Here is a 19824-nt window from a genome sequence, read left to right on the forward strand (position 1 = left end):
TATATCTACAGAATTAAACATCATCTTTTTAGACTCTGTTTATGAAATAACTCAATTTTTTAATTCACCTAGCTGTTTTATTTGCTCCATTAATTGTGCACAGCCGATTTTCCACCTACAAGAAATAACTGAAATGGACGTAGCAAATACCATCAGTGGCTTAAAGAATTCTAAGGCCATGGATATCTATGGCCTTGATACGCATTTTTTAAAAAGGCACAAAGAGACCCTCTTACAGCCTATTACATATCTGATTAATCAGTCCTTAAGACAATCCATTGTGCCATCAGCATGGAAGATAGCCCTGGTTACACCCATTTTTAAATCAGGTGATCGATCAGATATGGCCAATTATCGGCCAATCAGTATTTTGCCTGTTGTTTCTAAAATAGTTGAAAAATGGGTGGCTAAATTATTGATTCAGCAACTTGATAAAAGCAATAATTCATTTCACCCTATGCAATTTGGGTTCAGGGCCCATCACTCAACAGAAACAGCTAAGTTTGTTTTTGGAAAAGGTTAAAGGCTACCTAGATACAAGTTCTTATGTTGGAGCCGTCTTTCTAGACTAGCTTTTGATACTGTTAATCACAAAGTTCTTTTATCTAAATTAACATATTTCAATTTCTCTGAACAAGCTAGAGCCCTGCACGGGCCTCAAATTTAGGCCCTATCCCGGCCCGTGTCCGAGACGCTCGGGCCCTATCCCGGCCCGTGTCCGAGAAGCTCGGGCCCTATCCCGGGCCGTGTCCGAGACGCTCAGGCCCTATCCCGGGCCGTGTCCGAGACGCTCGGGCCCTATCCCGGCCCGTGTCCCAGACGCTCAGGCCCTATCCTGGCCCGTGTCCCAGACGCTCAGGCCCTATCCCGGCCCGTGTCCGAGACGCTCGGGCCCTATCCCGGCCCGTGTCCCAGACGCTCAGGCCCTATCCCGGCCCGTGTCCGAGACGCTCGGGCCCTATCCCGGCCCGTGTCCCAGACGCTCAGGCCCTATCCCGGCCCGTGTCCCAGAAGCTCGGGCCCTATCCCGGGCCGTGTCCGAGACGCTCAGGCCCTATCCCGGGCCGTGTCCGAGACGCTCGGGCCCTATCCCGGCCCGTGTCCCAGACGCTCAGGCCCTATCCTGGCCCGTGTCCCAGACGCTCAGGCCCTATCCCGGCCCGTGTCCGAGACGCTCGGGCCCTATCCCGGCCCGTGTCCCAGACGCTCAGGCCCTATCCCGGCCCGTGTCCGAGACGCTCGGGCCCTATCCCGGCCCGTGTCCCAGACGCTCAGGCCCTATCCCGGCCCGTGTCCCAGACGCTCGGGCCCTATCCCGGCCCGTGTCCGAGACGCTCGGGCCCTATCCCGGCCCGTGTCCGAGACGCTCGGGCCCTATCCCGGCCCGTGTCCCAGACGCTCGGGCCCTATCCCGGCCCGTGTCCGAGACGCTCGGGCCCTATCCCGGCCCGTGTCCCAGACGCTCAGGCCCTATCCTGGCCCGTGTCCCAGACGCTCGGGCCCTATCCCGGCCCGTGTCCGATCATAGCCTATGTTTGATAAATTTATCCTTCTCATATCATCATGACTTGCCTAAAATAAAATCTATAGATATACTAAAACAGTTCAAGCATATAACAATGTTTAAACGTTAAACCTGCTATAATAATAATGTGCGCTAGCCTATATCTAGTTTGTGCGGAGAGTGGAAGCTAAAGCGCTCTGCAGGACATGGAGACACCAGCAAACACTTGCATTGCTTTCAGTGGAAACTAATTAAAATAGCCTACGCCGTCATTTTTATTTATTTTTTTAAATTTTTTTTAATAAAGGTAAGAGTAATACATCATTCGGACCTGTAAAGGGTGTACTTGTATTTGTGTGCACTCACAATACCAACAAAAGGTAGGTCTTTTATAAAACAAAGAAAACAAACATGATGCGCTTTCTGCGTCTTGAGCTTCAGCTGAGAATACATGCCTCACAGACATGATACATATATCTATAGAAAGCTTTAAATGATCACTTAACCAAATAAAACAATTGAAAACAAAAACTCTTTTATTATAATCTTAATCATAATCAATAAAGATGCATTTCTCTCTAAAGGCGCGTCTAATGAGGAGACGGTGAGTCAGGATCAGCAACTTCATCCTTGCGACACAGACTCAGAAAACATTAGTTTATTAGTAAATGGTTCAAATATCTCCTTACTATTTCCCGAGGACACATTCATGGTTATGTTTGCTGATGTTTTGCAGCAAGCTTTAGTCTATTGTGTGCATTTGAACTCAGAACTATTCATCTGCTGCGGGACACTAAACACCATCGAGCTGCTCTCAGTCGTGTGCTCTCCTGTTGTTTCCACCAGCGCGGTGATTTTTTTCATCACTAATCGATAGACCTCTACAATATAAAATAAGGAGAAACCCAAAACGGGCCCGGCCCGCGTCTGAACTATGACGTGGAAATTGGCCCGAAGCCCGGCCCTAGAGGCGTAAAAAAGTCGGGGCCCGTCGGGCCCGGGCCGAAATACAGGACTCTAGAACAAGCTCTCAACTGGATAAAATCATATCTGTCCAGCAGAAAGCAATGTGTTCGGATTAATGATTCAAAGTCCCCGTTCTGTGAATGTCCAGTAGGGGTACCCCAAGGCTCTATACTTGGTCCAATCCTGATTGCACTGTATATAAATGATCTGCCAGAGGCATGTAAAAATGTTGATGTTCAGATGTATGCAGATGATGCTGTAATCTTTACATATGCCAAGAACTATGACGAGATAGCATCCACACTTACACCTGCAATGGCTCACATTGATGACTGGCTTTCCAGGTCATGTCTCTATCTAAATACTAAAAAACAGTCTGTATGGTGATTACCAAACAAAATTTGAAGGTGTCACATTCTAATGTGTTCCTTAGAGGACAGGAGCTTGATATTGTTAATGAATTTAAGTATCTAGGAGTCACATATGACTCCACCCTAACATTTAAACATCATGTAAAAAAGGTGGCAAAAAAAGTTATTCAATTTACAGAATTTTAAACAAGTTAGACTTTTTCTTGACACCTAAGCTGCCAAGTTGTTCTTATATATTATGATCTTTTCACATATTGAGTATTGTTTTATAAATTGGTCATTAACTAGCACAACTATTCTTAAAAGTATTGAATCTTTAAGAAAGTCATAAAACTTTTGATAAAAAGCCATTGTTATTCCATCATTGTGCTCTTCGAGAAATGTTTGGTATATAAAGTGTTATATAATCTTGCATGGCTCTTGGTGTAAATGGGACTCAGTGATATCATTAGGAACATATTCTCTATAATAGGTGCTAAACTCTGGAATAGTTTGCCCTTCCCAATAAGAGAGTGTCTAGAGATGCATTTAGCAGAAGCTTTTATCCAAAGCGACTTACTCAAGTTACAGTTTCTACATTTGATCAGCTCTTGCTTTCCCTGGGAATCGAACCCATGACCTTGGCGTTGCTAGCGCCGTGCTCTACTATGTGAGCTACAGGAAAGCCATGATGTATTTTTGTTTTGCTTGTTGTTTATTGTTAATGTATATGTTATCATTATGTGTATTTTTTCATTTATAGAATGAATGTTGTATTGTTGGTTGTTTTTATGTTACCTGCCTAGGGACTGCAGATGAAAAGTACCTATTGTTACTAATTCTGGCATATTTACATGGTGTATTTTTATACAACAATGTTCATGAATATGCATGGTCCCTATTAAATAAACTAATAAATAAAGTAACGGGCACCACGTGACAACGCCGCGCGTGCGTGATTTTACATCGGAATAATGACAACTTCCTACATCCGGCACGAGGCGCGGTATGAACAGATAGGAGAGCGTTTATTTATTTTTTATATTGACGTCGGTGACGTAACAGGAAGAGGCGGAGCCTACAGCAGGGAAGGGAAGATGCTCATCACGCTGTGCTACATCTATCTGTGGCTGCGCTTCCAGAGACACTTCACCTCCGCGATCCGCAGCGCGTTACACCGCATCAGCGGCGGCCAGAGCAGCTTCACCTTCTGCGCCCTGAGAGTCGCTCCGCGCCGCGACGACGCGCTCTTCCTCAGACGCGGAGATCGAGTCCTGTACATCACCGAGCCGCAGGTGACGCGCCAGCTCTCCGTGAGTGTGTGTGTGTGTCTCTGTCAGAGAGTGTGTGTGTGTGTGTGTGTGTGTGTGTGTGAGTGAGAGAGAGAGTGTGTGTACAGGTTTGTGTGTCTGTCTGTGTGTGTGAGAGAGAGAGTGTGTGTGTGTGTGTGAGTGAGAGAGAGTGTGTACAGGTTTGTGTGTGAGTGAGAGAGAGTGTGTGTACAGGTTTGTGTGTGTGTGAGAGAGAGGGTGAGTGTGTGTGTGTGTGTGTGTCTGTCTGTCTGTCAAAGTGTGTGTGTTGCTGAAATATCAGCCACTGGTTGAAGCCATCCATCAACTTGACTATGGTTGTAAGTTAGCTAGTATTTGGAAGTTTAGGTCATGTGCACAATAATGTGATTAAAGGACTGCAGTTGGGTGGATTGCAAATAAAGAAAGCAAAAAGACTCGCAAAATTCTGTTCTGTTTCAGCCATTATAGGGAGTATTTAAACATGGAAACGAAGATGTTTTGTCTATTCTTGAGTGTTAAATGTCATAAATATAAGGACTTGTGAATGTTAGCCATGTGAACCTGTCATCTTGCAAAAGAACTTCCCGAGGTATTTGGATTCCGTTTTTGTTGCTTGTTTTTTTGGATCCAAATAAAAGAATAAAATGTGTGTGTGTGTGTGTGTGTGTGTGTATGTGTGTCGTCTGCAGGCGTGTGAGGATCTCAGTAAGTGGACTCTGTTGGGCTCTTCGCTGGTTTGTGGTCGGCGGCTGGAAAACGTAGCCTTCATCATAGAGGCCACATCAAGACAGAAAGTTCCCGTGTCTCCACACAGAACCAATGAGAAAGTAAGCTCAGATCTTCCTCCGTGTGTTTACACAACACACACACACACAGAGGCTGTGTCTGCATACACACACTTTCCTGCTATATAGTAGGCAAAAAGAGTAGTGTAAGCTGTGTCCCAAATGATGCACTATACACTATTAACTATGTTCTTAACCATCTAGTGTGTGAGGTTTGAAATCAGGGGTTTCTCTGGGTCTTAAGTCTTAATTCACCCTTTCACTAATTAAAGTCTTAAATCAGAGCAGAAAGTCTTAAAGTCGTGGCATTAAATGTTGCATGAACCGCAAAAAAGTGAATCTGTTCCTCAGTATTTCTGTCTTGTTTTCCAGTGCAATTTTCTAAACATCCTAAATCAAGATACATTTACTGGAGATGCATATAAACAGTCTTGTTTTCTGTGAAACGTAAGTGAAAGCGAGTTTACGATTAAAAGAAGAACAAATATCTGTCAATGCAAGAATAAAAACTTGTTTTCCTTTTAATGAAGTAGTTCAATAGCAGATATTTGTTCTTGTTTTAATCAAAAACTCCTTATTTTGATACATTTTTCAGAAAACAATACTTATTTTGTAATTTTGCTTCTCCAGTAAATGTATTTTGATTCAAGAATCTTTAGACATTTAAATTCATACCGTTATTTAAAATGCACATTTTATTAAGTGAGTGACGAGACATACAGCCAAGTATGGTGACCCATACTCTGAATTCATGCTCTGCATTTAACCCATCCAACGTGAACACACACACACACACCGTGAACACACACACACCGTGAACACACACACACACACACACACACCGTGAACACACACCCGGAGCAGTGAACACACACACACCGTGAACACACACCCGGAGCAGTGAACACACACACACAGCAGTACACACACCCGGAGCAGTGAACACACACACACAGCAGTACACACACCCGGAGCAGTGAACACACACACACAGCAGTACACACACCCGGGGCAGTGAACACACACACACAGCAGTACACACACCCGGAGCAGTGAACACACACACACAGCAGTGCACACACACACACACACACACACCGTGAACACACACCCGGAGCAGTGAACACACACACACAGCAGTGCACACACACACACCGTGAACACACACCCGGAGCAGTGAACACGCGCACACACCGTGAACACACACCCGGAGCAGTGAACACGCACACACCGTGAACACACACCCGGAACAGTGAACACACACACACAGCAGTGAACACTCACCCGGAGCAGTGAACACTCACCCGGAGCAGTGAACACTCACCCGGAGCAGTGAACACTCACCCGGAGCAGTGAACACTCACCCGGAGCAGTGCACACACGCACACACAGCAGTGCACACACGCACACACAGCAGTGAACACACGCACACACAGCAGTGCACACACAGCAGTGCACACACAGCAGTGCACACACACACACACACACAGCAGTGCACACACACACACACACACACAGCAGTGCACACACACACACACACACACAGCAGTGCACACACACACACACACACACAGCAGTGCACACACACACACACACACCGTGAACACACACCCACCCGGAGCAGTGCACACACACCGTGAACACACACCCACCCGGAGCAGTGAACACACACACACACCGTGAACACACACCCACCCGGAGCAGTGAACACACACACACACCGTGAACACACACCCACCCGGAGCAGTGAACACACACACACACCGTGAACACACACCCACCCGGAGCAGTGAACACACACACACACCGTGAACACACACCCACCCGGAGCAGTGAACACACACACACACCGTGAACACACACCCGGAGCAGTGAACACACACACACACACACCGTGAACACACACCCGGAGCAGTGAACACACACACACACCGTGAACACACACCCGGAGCAGTGAACACACACACACACCGTGAACACACACCCGGAGCAGTGAACACACACACACCGTGAACACACACCCACCCGGAGCAGTGAACACACACACACACACACCGTGAACACACACCCGGAGCAGTGAACACACACACACACACCCGGAGCAGTGAACACACACACACACCGTGAACACACACCCGGAGCAGTGAACACACACACACACCGTGAACACACACCCGGAGCAGTGAACACACACACACACACACCGTGAACACCCACCCGGAGCAGTGAACACACACCGTGAACACCCACCCGGAGCAGTGAACACACACCCACCCGGAGCAGTGAACACACACACACACACCGTGAACACACACCCGGAGCAGTGAACACACACACCCGGAGCAGTGAACACGCACACACCGTGAACACACACCCGGAGCAGTGAACACACACACAGCAGTGCACACACACACACACCGTGAACACACACCCGGAGCATTGAACACACACACACAGCAGTGCACACACACACACCGTGAACACACACCCACCCGGAGCAGTGAGCACACACCCGGAGCAGTGCACACACACACACACCGTGAACACACACCCGGAGCAGTGAACACACACACACACACCGTGAACACACACCCGGAGCAGTGAACACACACACACACCCGGAGCAGTGAACACACACACACACCGTGAACACACACCCGGAGCAGTGAACACACACACACACCGTGAACACACACCCGGAGCAGTGAACACACACACACACACACCGTGAACACCCACCCGGAGCAGTGAACACACACACACACCGTGAACACCCACCCGGAGCAGTGAACACACACCCACACCGTGAACACCCACCCGGAGCAGTGAACACACACCCACCCGGAGCAGTGAACACACACCCACCCGGAGCAGTGAACACGCACACACCGTGAACACACACCCGGAGCAGTGAACACGCACACACCGTGAACACACACCCGGAGCAGTGAACACGCACACACCGTGAACACACACCCGGAGCAGTGAACACACACACACACCGTGAACACACACCCGGAGCATTGAACACACACACACAGCAGTGCACACACACACACCGTGAACACACACCGTGAACACACACCCACCCGGAGCAGTGCACACACACACACACCGTGAACACACACCCACCCGGAGCAGTGAACACACACACACCGTGAACACACACCCACCCGGAGCAGTGAGCACACACCCGGAGCAGTGCACACACACACACACCGTGAACACACACCCGGAGCAGTGCACACACACACACACCGTGAACACACACCCACCCGGAGCAGTGCACACACACACACCGTGAACACACACCCACCCGGAGCAGTGAACACACACACACCGTGAACACACACCCGGAGCAGTGAACACACACACACAGCAGTGCACACACACCCGGAGCAGTGCGCACACACACACCGTGAACACACACCCGGAGCAGTGCACACACACACACACACCGTGAACACACACCCGGAGCAGTGAACACGCATACACCATGAACACACACCCGGAGCAGTGAACACACACACACACCGTGAACACACACCCGGAGCGGTGAACACACACACACAGCAGTGCACACACACACACCGTGAACACACACCCGGAGCCGTGCACACACACACACCGTGAACACACACCCGGAGCAGTGAACACACACACACAGCAGTGCACACACACACACACACACACACACTGTGAACACACACCGTGAACACACACCCGGAGCAGTGCACACACACACACTGTGAACACACACCCAGAGCAGTGCACACACACACACCGTGAACACACACCCGGAGCAGTGCACACACACACACCGTGAACACACACTCGGAGCAGTGGGGGTTATGTTGCGGCGCCCGGGCAGCAGTTGGGGGTTCGGTGCCATGCTCAAGGGCACCTCAGTCGTGGTATTGCTGGGATGCACTTTGTCACAGTATTCATTAAACGCAAGACAGCCGATCACAATTCATCCTACTTGAGTATTTAAAGCATCAGATGATAAAACTGCATGATGTTATGGTGTGCTGGTGTGGGCGCCAGTGTAATTACCATTATATTTATAGTTATCACTTTTGTTGGGAAAGGCCCTTTATCGAATCTCATGGTTTGGCCAATATGTGTATTTCGAGCATGTTCTCTGTTCTGCTTCACTGAAGAGAAGCAGGTGTTGAAATCACGCTGTGTGTGTTGTTTAGGGACTGAACTGGTCTGATTACTGTCTGCCGCTGGCGTACTGTCCAGGCCAGCCTTACCGGGCCGTCGCCGAAGCCAGCCTGGAGAACTTCAGCCGCCTCGGCGTGGCGTTTATGGAAGATCGTCTGCATATGGACAATGGGCTCATACCTGAGAAGATAGTTTGTGAGTATCTTTACTCCGAGTGGCGTCATCGGACAGCTAGGGCTGGGCGACTATTCAGATTTCACGTGATTAACCGCTCGTATCACACAGAATCAGATGCGACGCAGCAGTGGAAGAGGAAACACATGCGAGAAGATGGGAGTGAACTTCTTTCAACTTGAGCGGCGTGTTTTTAGAAAGCCGTTTCATGCATGAGACACGAGCGCAAACAGTCCATGTTTACATAGAAAAAACTATGGAAAAGCAGCACAATCGAATAAAAAACCTGTAAAGAACTACTACTGTATGTCTGATGTTTCATATTTGCATCATGATGACAGACTGAAAGCTGCTGTTCATTGTTTTTACTGAACATTTATAGTTAATAATTAGTGCTGTCAAACGATTAATCGCATCCAAAATAAAAGTTTTTGTTTACATAATATATATGTGTGTACTGTGTATGTTTATGTATATATAAATACACACCCATGCATGTATATATTTAACAAAAATGTTATGATTATATATTAAATATATTTATATATAATATAAATTATATGAATAAATATATACATGTAAATATTTTCAAAATATAAACTGTATGTGTGTCTCTACATATATTATGTAAACACAAACTTTTATTTTGAATGCGATTAATTGTTTGACAGCACTAATAATAATATTCTACTGGTGTTATACCTTCAGTCATTTTGAATTTGAATTACCTTGACTCTTGACTCTTGAGACTTTTTAAAGCATTTTCCTCTTATTATTTTTTAACATATAACATGAATAAGACATGTTTGTACAAGATGTATTTGTAGTTCATGCATTTTTTTTCTGCAAAGATATTTAACAAGTGGTTTGTTGAACATTAACATCATGTTGACAGCTTCATGTGTGCTGCACTCGGAACAGAAGCTTCTTGAGGGTTAATAAAGAAACAGTAACTTGAATTATGTTGTTACACTTTCAAGTTGACTAGTTAAAAATCGTAAAAAAAAATAGAGAATCGGTCAAATGTTCTGTGAAAAAAATCAAGATTTTAATTTTTTGCTATATCGCCCAGCCCTGTGTGTGAGTTCCTGGAGTGGCGCTAACGCTGTGTCTGTCTCCTAGCTGTGCTACTCAGAGAGACGGCGCTCGAGGAGCTGTTTGAACAGGACAGCAGGAGGAGGATCAAAGCCAAGCGTCCCAGCGAGCCGACGGAGCAGCCAGACTCTCCACAGCTTCATCAGCAGGAGCCGGAGCTCCCGTCCGAACACCAGCACATGGACGGACATCACCTGCACCTCTCCAGCTGCCACGAGTGTCTGGAGCTGGAGAACAGCACCATCCTGTCGGTCAAGTTCGCCTCGGCGGAGAACATCCCGGATCTGCCCAACGACTACACCAGCGCGAATGAAGAAGAAAAGGAGGAGGAGGAGGAGGAGCGCCGGAGGAGGAGCGGCAGCGGCAAGCCGCCCAACCTGCTGGTGTTCACAGGTGGCTGCGAGGAGCGCTTCCAGGAGATCCGCTCGCTCCTGGAGGAGTGCGTGGACACCGAGAGCTACACAGTCTACCACCTCCATCCCCAGCAGGTGCTGAACGAGCCCTGGCTGGAAAACACGGTGCTGCTGGTGCTGGCCACCGATGAGACGCTGGCTCCGGCGCTGCAGCTGCACTTCCTGAGCTACCTGAGCCGTGGCGGGAGGCTGCTGGGCCTGTCCTGCTCGCTGTGTCCCACCGGACTCTCGCTGCGGCCCGCAGACGCCCAGAGCGACCGCATCTGCACTCTCAGCTTCACCAAGGCAGACAGCAGCGAGCTGCGGCTGAGCGTGTTGTCCAGCGGGAGCGTGTACGAGCGAGACGGAGCCGGTGGAGGCCAGGTGGAGCTCTGGGGCCAGACCGGAGCGCAGGAGATGGCCATCGTGCGCGTGACTCACGGAGAGGACAGCGGAGAGGCCGTCCTGTGTCAGGTAATGAGCTCCACCGGGATCCTGCTGCATCCCAGTGTTCCTGCTTATTAGGGGTGTGCGATATGGCGATTTTTGATCGTGGACGATAAAAATGTCTCCACGATCTGCTTTTGAAGAAATATGGTAGTATCGTGCTACAGCACACATTATATCAAATACAGTTCTGGCCTCCGTCTCTATATACTGTACAACACGACATACAGCAGCAGAGTTACTCTGACAGGACACTGCACTTATTCGCGATCGCAAAAGTACATTATTTGCACACAAGCCTTGCTGGTTAAATGTTTCATTCACGCGCTGGTCTGACGTGCGCTTTTTCTGGTCTGATACACCTGAAGCACGCACTAAAAACCCTGTCTAACAGCGCCTGATTACTCAACTAACTTATTTTTTGTGCTAATACTGTCAAAACACACAAGGTTTACATACAGACTGAGTTGGTTATCTCTAAAATGAAAGTAAATAGTTAAGAGAGAAACGGATGCGTGCCTGTATATTAGATGCGTGCAGCTCTTAAAGAGACAGGGCACAGATGAAAAGAACGATTGGATAGGGGTTACGATTGGATCCCCTAAAGGACAACATTCGGTGTAAGAGTAAAGAAACGACATAATTTATAATACGTTTATTTGATTCACAGCTGCTACATATAGTGTTTTGACCTCGACAACCCAACTAGGCTAGCCTACATTTTACCGCAAACTTGCGACTAGTTAACTTTCTAAAGAAGGCGCAATCGCGTTTGCTAAGGGTCGGGACTTACAGTAACATCAACACACTGAAACTATTGTATTCAGAATATAAAATAGCGCTTTTAACAATGCAAATTGTGTCAAAGCAGCTTTACATCAGCTTGATATAGAGCTGGTTTATATCAGCTTTACAGTATTTAGACGGGGAAATAGTTTGTCAAAATAGTGTCATTCTCCTCTGGCCAGACAAAATCAGCAGTTTAAATCTAGACTAAAGCAGAGTCAGATTGTGCAGAGGACTCGTCTGGTTCCTGTGGTCTTGTCCCGATGGCCGTCTTGGAGACAGGGTCTTCACTGGGGATCAGTCTCTGGGGTCATCTAGGTGTCCTGCTGTAGAGGTCATCTCTAGGTGCTGATCCACCATCTGATCTGGATACAGTCTGGATTGGGTGGCTACGGTGACCTCGGAATAAGAAAGAAACAGACTAATATTAGCGTAGATGCCATTCTTCTAACAATGTAACAAGTGCATCAGGTGTTTTGGGAAGTGTTCCCGGTTCCGGTTGATCTAATTAATGCAGCCTAACAATCCTTTAACGGATCTGAATTATAGAAATGCTATAGTGTGTTATGTGTAAACCAGGTTAAAGAGATGGGTCTTTAATCTAGATTTAAACTGACAGAGTGTGTCTGCTTCCCGAACAGTGTTAGGTAGATTGTTCCAGAGTTTGGGAGCTAAATAGGAAAAGGATCTGCCGCCTGCAGTTGATTTTGATATTCTAGATATTATCAAATGGCCAGAGTTTTGAGAACACAGCAGACGTGAAGGACTATAATGTGATAAGAGCTCACTCAAATAATGAGGAGCTAAACCATTCAGGGCTTTATAGGTAATTAGCAAGATCTTAAAATGTATACGATGTTTAATAGGGAGCCAGTGCAGTGTTGACAGAACCGGGCTAATGTGGTCATACTTCCTGGTTCTAGTAAGAACTCTAGCTGCTGCATTTTGGACCAGCTGGAGTTTATTAAACGTGCAGAACAACCACCCAATAAAGCATTACAATAATCTAGCCTCGAGGTCATGAATGCATGAGTTAATGTTTCTGCGTTTGACATTGAGAGCATAGGTCGTAATTTAGATATATTTTTAAGATGGAAAAATGCAGTTTTACAAATGATTGAAACATGTTTTTCGAAGGAAAGATTGCTATCAAAAAGTACGCCTAGGTTCCTAAGTGATGAAGAAGAATTAGGTTAGAGCAGCCATCAATTATTAGACAGTGATCTAGGTTATTACATGCAAAAGTTTTTGGTCCAATAATTAACACCTCTGTTTTTTCAGAATTTAGCGGTAAGAAATTGCTAGTCATCCAGTTTTTGATATCAATTATACATTCCGTTAGTTTTGCTAATTGGTAAGTTTCATCAGGTCTCAAAGAAATATAGAGCTGGGTATCATCAGCATAACAGTGAAAGCTAACACCATGTCTCCTGATAATATCTCCCAAGGGTAACATGTAAAGCATGAACAGTAACGGCCCTAGTACTGAGCCTTGAGGTACTCCATACTGCGCTTGTGATCGATATACCTCTTCATTCACTGCTACGAACTGATGGCGGTCAGATAAGTACGATTTGAACCATGCTAATGCACTTCCTCTAATGCCAACATAATTATCTAATCTATTGAAAAGAATGCTGTGGTTGATAGTGTCAAACACAGCGCTAAGATCCAGTAGCACTAATAGAGAGATACAACCACGATCAGATGATAGAAGCAGGTTGTTTGTAACTCTAATGAGAGCAGTCTCAGTACTATGATACGGTCTAAATCCTGACTGGAAATCCTCACAGATATATTTTTTCTCTAAGGAAGAACATAGTTGTGGTGATACTACCTTTTCTAATATCTTTGACAGAAAAGGGAGATTCGAGGTCAGTCTGTAATTAATTAATTCTTTGGCGTCAAGTTGTGTTTTTTTATTGAGAGACTTAATAGCGGCCAGTTTGAAGGTTTTTGGGACATATCCTAATGACAATGATGAGTTAATAATATTCAGAAGAGGATCTATTACTTCTGGAAGCACATCTTTTAGTAGTTTAGATGGAACAGGGTCTAAAATACAGGTTCTTGGTTTAGATGATTTAACAAGTTTATACAATTCTTCATTTCCAATAGAAGAGAATGAGTGGAACTGTTCCTCAGGGGATCTATAGTGCAGATCTGATGTGATACTGTGGCTGACGGCTGCATGGTTACAATTTTATCTCTAATAGTTTCGATCTTGAAAGTAAAGTAGTTCATAAAGTCATTACTACTGTGCTGCCTGGTAATGTCTGCACCTGCTGATGTTATATTTTGTTAATTTAGCCACTGTATTTAATAAATATTTGGATTTGTGTTTGTTTTCTTCTAAAAGAGACGTAAAGTAAGCAGATCTAGCAGTTTTTAATGCTTTTCTGTAGGATAGGGTACTTTCCTGCCAAGCAATATGAAATGCCTCTAATTTTGTTTTTCTCCAGCTGTGCTCCATTTTCCGGGCTGCTCTCTTTAGGGCCCGAGTGTGCTCATTATACCACGGTGTTGGACTCTTTTCCTTAAAGGATTAGTTCACTTTTAAAAAAACTTTTGCTGATAATTTACTCACCCCCATGTCATCCAAGATGTCCATGTCTTTCTTTCTTCAGTCGAAAAGAAATCAAGCATTTAATTAAGCATTAAACATTTCTCCATATAATGGACTTCATTGGGACCCAAACGGTTCAAGGTCCAAATGACAGTTTCAGTGCAGCTTCAAAGGGCTTTAAACGATACCAGACGATGAATAAGGGTCTTATCTAGCGAAACGATCGGTCATTTCAAAAATAAATAAAAAAGTTTAAGTTTTATAAGCACAAATGCTGGCCTTGCTCTGTTCTGTGATGCGCGTTCGTGACGTCACGTAATACGCAATTACGTGGAAAAGGTCACGGTTGACTTAGGCGGAAGTACCGAGTCAGTAGGCTTTTTAATATTAAAACACCCAGGATACGCACACGAAATGGGTATTTTAAACGATAAACTGACACAAAGACATTTGAATATGTGTATATGGTCCTCCTTCCGCACATTTGTAAACACTGACTCGGTACTTCCGCCTAAGTCAACCGTGACCTTTTCAACGTCATTGCGTATTACGTGACGTCACGAACGCGCATCACAGAACAGAGCAAGGCCAGCATTTGTGCTTATAAAACTGAAACTTTTTTTAATTTATTTTTGAAATGACGGATCGTTTCGCTAGATAAGACCCTTAATCATCGTCTGGTATCGTTTAAAGCCCTTTGAAGCTGCACTGAAACTGTCATTTGGACCTTGAACCGTTTGGGTCCCAATGAAGTCCATTATATGGAGAAATGTTTTCATCAAAAACCTTAATTTCTTTTCGACTGAAGAAAGAAAGACATGGACATCTTGGATGACATGGGGGTGAGTAAATTATCAGCAAAAGTTTTTTTTAAAAGTGAGCTAATCCTTTAATCTTCCTTAAGCGTAAAGGAGCAACCGTATCTAAAGTGCTAGAAAAGTGAGAGTCAATAGTTTCTGTTACATCAAGTTGTTCTGAGCTATTGGATATGCTGAGGAATTGAGAAGTCAGGAACATTATTTATAAAGTATTCTTTTGTGGTAGAAGTGATGGTTCTATTATATTTGTGGGAAGTCGTGGCCTAATGGTTAGAGAGTCGGACTCGTAATCCAAAGGTTGTGGGTTCGAGTCTCGGTCCGGCAGGGATTGTAGGTGGGGGGAGTGAATGTCCAGCGCTCTCTCCATCCTCAATACCACGACTGAGGTGCCCTTGAGCAAGACACCGAACCCCCAACTGCTCCCCGGGCGCTGCAGCATAAATGCTGCCCACTGCTCCGGGTGTGTGTTCACGGTGTGTGTGTGTTCACTGCTGTGTGTGTGTGTGTGTGTGTGTGTGTGTGTGTGTGTTCACTGCTGTGTGTGTGTTCACTGCTGTGTGTGTGTGTGTGTGTGTGTTCACTGCTGTGTGTGTGTGTGTGTGTGTGTGTGTGTGTGTGTGTTCACTGCTGTGTGTGTGTGTGTGTGTGTGTGTGTGTGTGTGTGTTCAGTGCTGTGTGTGTGTTCACGGTGTGTGTGTGTGTTCACGGTGTGTGTGTGTGTTCACGGTGTGTGTGTGTGTGTGTTCACGGTGTGTGTGTTCACGGTGTGTGTGTGTGTGTGTGTGTGTGTGTGTGTGTTCACTGCTGTGTGTGTGTGTGTGTGTTCACTGCTGTGTGTGTGTGTGTGTGTGTGTTCACTGCTGTGTGTGTGTGTGTGTGTTCACTGCTGTGTGTGTGTGTGTGTGTGTGTGTGTGTGTGTGTGTGTGTGTGTTCACTGCTGTGTGTGTGTGTGTGTGTTCACTGCTGTGTGTGTGTGTGTGTGTGTGTGTTCACTGCTGTGTGTGTGTGTGTGTGTTCACTGCTGTGTGTGTGTGTGTGTGTTCACTGCTGTGTGTGTGTGTGTGTGTGTGTGTTCACTGCTGTGTGTGTGTGTGTGTGTGTGTGTGTGTGTGTTCACTGCTGTGTGTGTGTGTGTGTGTGTGTGTGTTCACTGCTGTGTGTGTGTGTGTGTGTGTGTGTGTGTGTGTGTGTGTGTGTTCACTGCTGTGTGTGTGTGTGTGTGTGTGTGTGTTCACTGCTGTGTGTGTGTGTGTGTTCACTGCTGTGTGTGTGTGTGTGTGTGTTCACTGCTGTGTGTGTGTGTGTGGATGGGTTAAATGCAGAGCACGAATTCCGAGTATGGGTCACCATACTTGGCTGAATGTCACTTCACTTTGTAACAAGGAGTTGGCTTTACAGCTTTAGCTCTATGGACTATACACGAAACTAGATAATGATCTGAGATATCATCGCTCTGCTGCAATATTTCAACACCACTAACATCAATTCCATGTGACGGTATTAAACCTAGAGTATGATTTCCACAATGAGTAGGTCCTGAAACATGTTGTTTAACACCAATAGAGTTCAGAATGTCTATGAATGCTGATCCCGACGAATCTCTTTCATTATCAACATGGATATTAAAATCACCAGCAATTAGCCACTGTTGTTTGATGAAAAAAAGAAAACAATAATAGAAACGCGAGTAACAAGCTAACCGGCTAACGAATGCTAACACACTGCACTCGCGGTTTTAAAAAGCGAACGATCAAATTAGTTGGATAATACCAGAAATATGTTGGGAATTAAGTTATATATTATCACTTTAAACAACAGAGAGTGAAAGTAAGATAGAGATTCAAAAGAAAAGCGGAAATACAATCACAAACCTCTCAGCAGCCTGACAGACAGAAGCAATCGATCGGCCTCGTCTGATGTTAGCCAACATTATTAAAACTCAAGTCAAATACAATAGGAAAGTTTATCAAGGAATAGCATTAAAACGGCTTTTAAAAACTTAATTTATGTAGGCTATATCATCTAAAAACAAAACAATGCAACAATGCCCATTTTAGTTACTCAGACCGTGCTGTTCATTTGTACCATGAAACTCAACCATTTTTTTCAGTGAAATTATCGTTAATATCTAATTTTTCTGAACCAGTTGTTTGCATCATATATCAGATTGCCAGTCATGTGATTTCAGTAAACCAGTCTGTTACGTTACAAATTCCAGTGGCGAGCCGTTGAACCAGTGTCTATGGTTTTACCTGAGTTTCTGTTGCGTTTACAGAGTTTTGACCAGCAGCTGTCGCCCGTGTGTGGTGTTTTGAGTGAATTGAAACCTGAATCGTTTTGCAAAGCAGTTGGTTCAGTTGATTTCAAAGCTTTGATCGGTTTGTTTCCCTCATCACCGGTGCTGGGGGTAATGCATTACAAGCTATGCAAGTTACGTAATCAGATTACTTCAAGTAACTAGTAAAGTAATGCATTACTTTTTAATTTAGAAGAAATATCTGAGTTACTTTTTCCAATAATAAGAGAAATCAGGAGTAAGTGCAGAGTGTTGTGTGTGAACATGATCTTACTGTAGTTCTAGACTAAATATCTACATGATCTTACTGTAGTTCTAGACTAAATATCTACATGATCTTACTGTAGCTCTAGACTAAATATCTACATACTGTAGTTCTAGACTAAATATCTACATACTGTAGTTCTAGACTAAATATCTACATACTGTAGTTCTAGACTAAATATCTACATACTGTAGTTCTAGACTAAATATCTACATGATCTTACTGTAGTTCAACGCTAAATATCTACATGATCTTACTGTAGTTCCAGACTAAATATCTACATACTGTAGTTCTAGACTAAATATGAACATGATCTTACTGTAGTTCTAGACTAAATATCTACATACTGTAGTTCTAGACTAAATATCTACATACTGTAGATATTTACTGTAGTTCTAGACTAAATATCTACATACTGTAGTTCTAGACTAAATATCTACATGATCTTACTGTAGTTCCAGACTAAATATCTACATGATCTTACTGTAGTTCCAGACTAAATATCTACATACTGTAGTTCTAGACTAAATATGAACATGATCTTACTGTAGTTCTAGACTAAATATGAACATGATCTTACTGTAATTCTAGACTAAATATCTACATACTGTAGTTCTAGACTAAATATCTACATGATCTTACTGTAGTTCAACACTAAATATCTACATGATCTTACTGTAGTTCTAGACTAAATATCTACATGATCTTACTGTAGTTCAACGCTAAATATCTACATGATCTTACTGTAGTTCCAGACTAAATATCTACATACTGTAGTTCTAGACTAAATATCTACATACTGTAGTTCTAGACTAAATATCTACATACTGTAGATATTTACTGTAGTTCTAGACTAAATATCTACATACTGTAGTTCTAGACTAAATATCTACATGATCTTACTGTAGTTCCAGACTAAATATCTACATGATCTTACTGTAGTTCCAGACTAAATATCTACATACTGTAGTTCTAGACTAAATATGAACATGATCTTACTGTAGTTCTAGACTAAATATGAACATGATCTTACTGTAATTCTAGACTAAATATCTACATACTGTAGTTCTAGACTAAATATCTACATGATCTTACTGTAGTTCAACACTAAATATCTACATGATCTTACTGTAGTTCAACACTAAATATCAACATGATCTTACTGTAGTTCAACACTAAATATCAACATGATCTTACTGTAGTTCTAGACTAAATAGCAACATGATCTTACTGTAGATCTAGACTAAATATCAACATGATCTTACTGTAGTTCTAGACTAAATAGCAACATAATCTTACTGTAGATCTAGACTAAATATCAACATGATCTTACTGTATTTCTAGACTAAATATCCACATGATCTTACTGTAGTTCAACACTAAATATCTACATGATCTTACTGTAGTTCAATACTAAATATCTACATACTGTAGTTCTAGACTAAATATCTACATACTGTAGTTCTAGACTAAATATCTACATGATCTTACTGTAGTTCTAGACTAAATATCAACATACTGTAGTTCTAGACTAAATATCTACATGATCTTACTGTAGTTCAACACTAAATATCTACATGATCTTACTGTAGTTCCAGACTAAATATCTAAATGATCTTACTGTAGTTCCAGACTAAATATCTACATACTGTAGTTCTAGACTAAATATGAACATGATCTTACTGTAGTTCTAGACTAAATATGAACATGATCTTACTGTAGTTCTAGACTAAATATCTACATACTGTAGTTCTAGACTAAATATCTACATGATCTTACTGTAGTTCAACACTAAATATCTACATGATCTTACTGTAGTTCAACACTAAATATCAACATGATCTTACTGTAGTTCCAGACTAAATAGCTACATGATCTTACTGTAGTTCCAGACTAAATATCTACATGATCTTACTG

The 19824-nt window shown here is 44.0% G+C and overlaps 1 protein-coding gene across 2 annotated transcripts in view; it reads left to right on the forward strand.

Annotated features, from left to right (window-relative positions):
• The first annotated feature begins 3789 nt into the window (after nt 1-3789).
• LOC306864492 (biotin--protein ligase-like) overlaps nt 3790-19824 on the forward strand; it is a 62995-nt gene continuing 46960 nt past the window's right edge. The window contains exons 1-4 of one of the 2 annotated variants that reach the window (XM_079408531.1): nt 3790-4133; nt 4802-4939; nt 9100-9262; nt 10364-11202. In XM_079408531.1, coding sequence (XP_079264657.1) covers nt 3795-4133; nt 4802-4939; nt 9100-9262; nt 10364-11202 — 1479 coding nt within the window. In that variant the 5' untranslated portion in view covers nt 3790-3794. The remainder of the gene's footprint in view (nt 4134-4801; nt 4940-9099; nt 9263-10363; nt 11203-19824) is intronic. The other variant, XM_079408532.1, reaches the window with a different exon arrangement.

The sequence above is a fragment of the Barbus barbus genome, assembly GCF_936440315.1.
Source record: "Barbus barbus genome assembly, chromosome: 45".
NCBI lineage: Eukaryota > Metazoa > Chordata > Actinopteri > Cypriniformes > Cyprinidae > Barbus > Barbus barbus.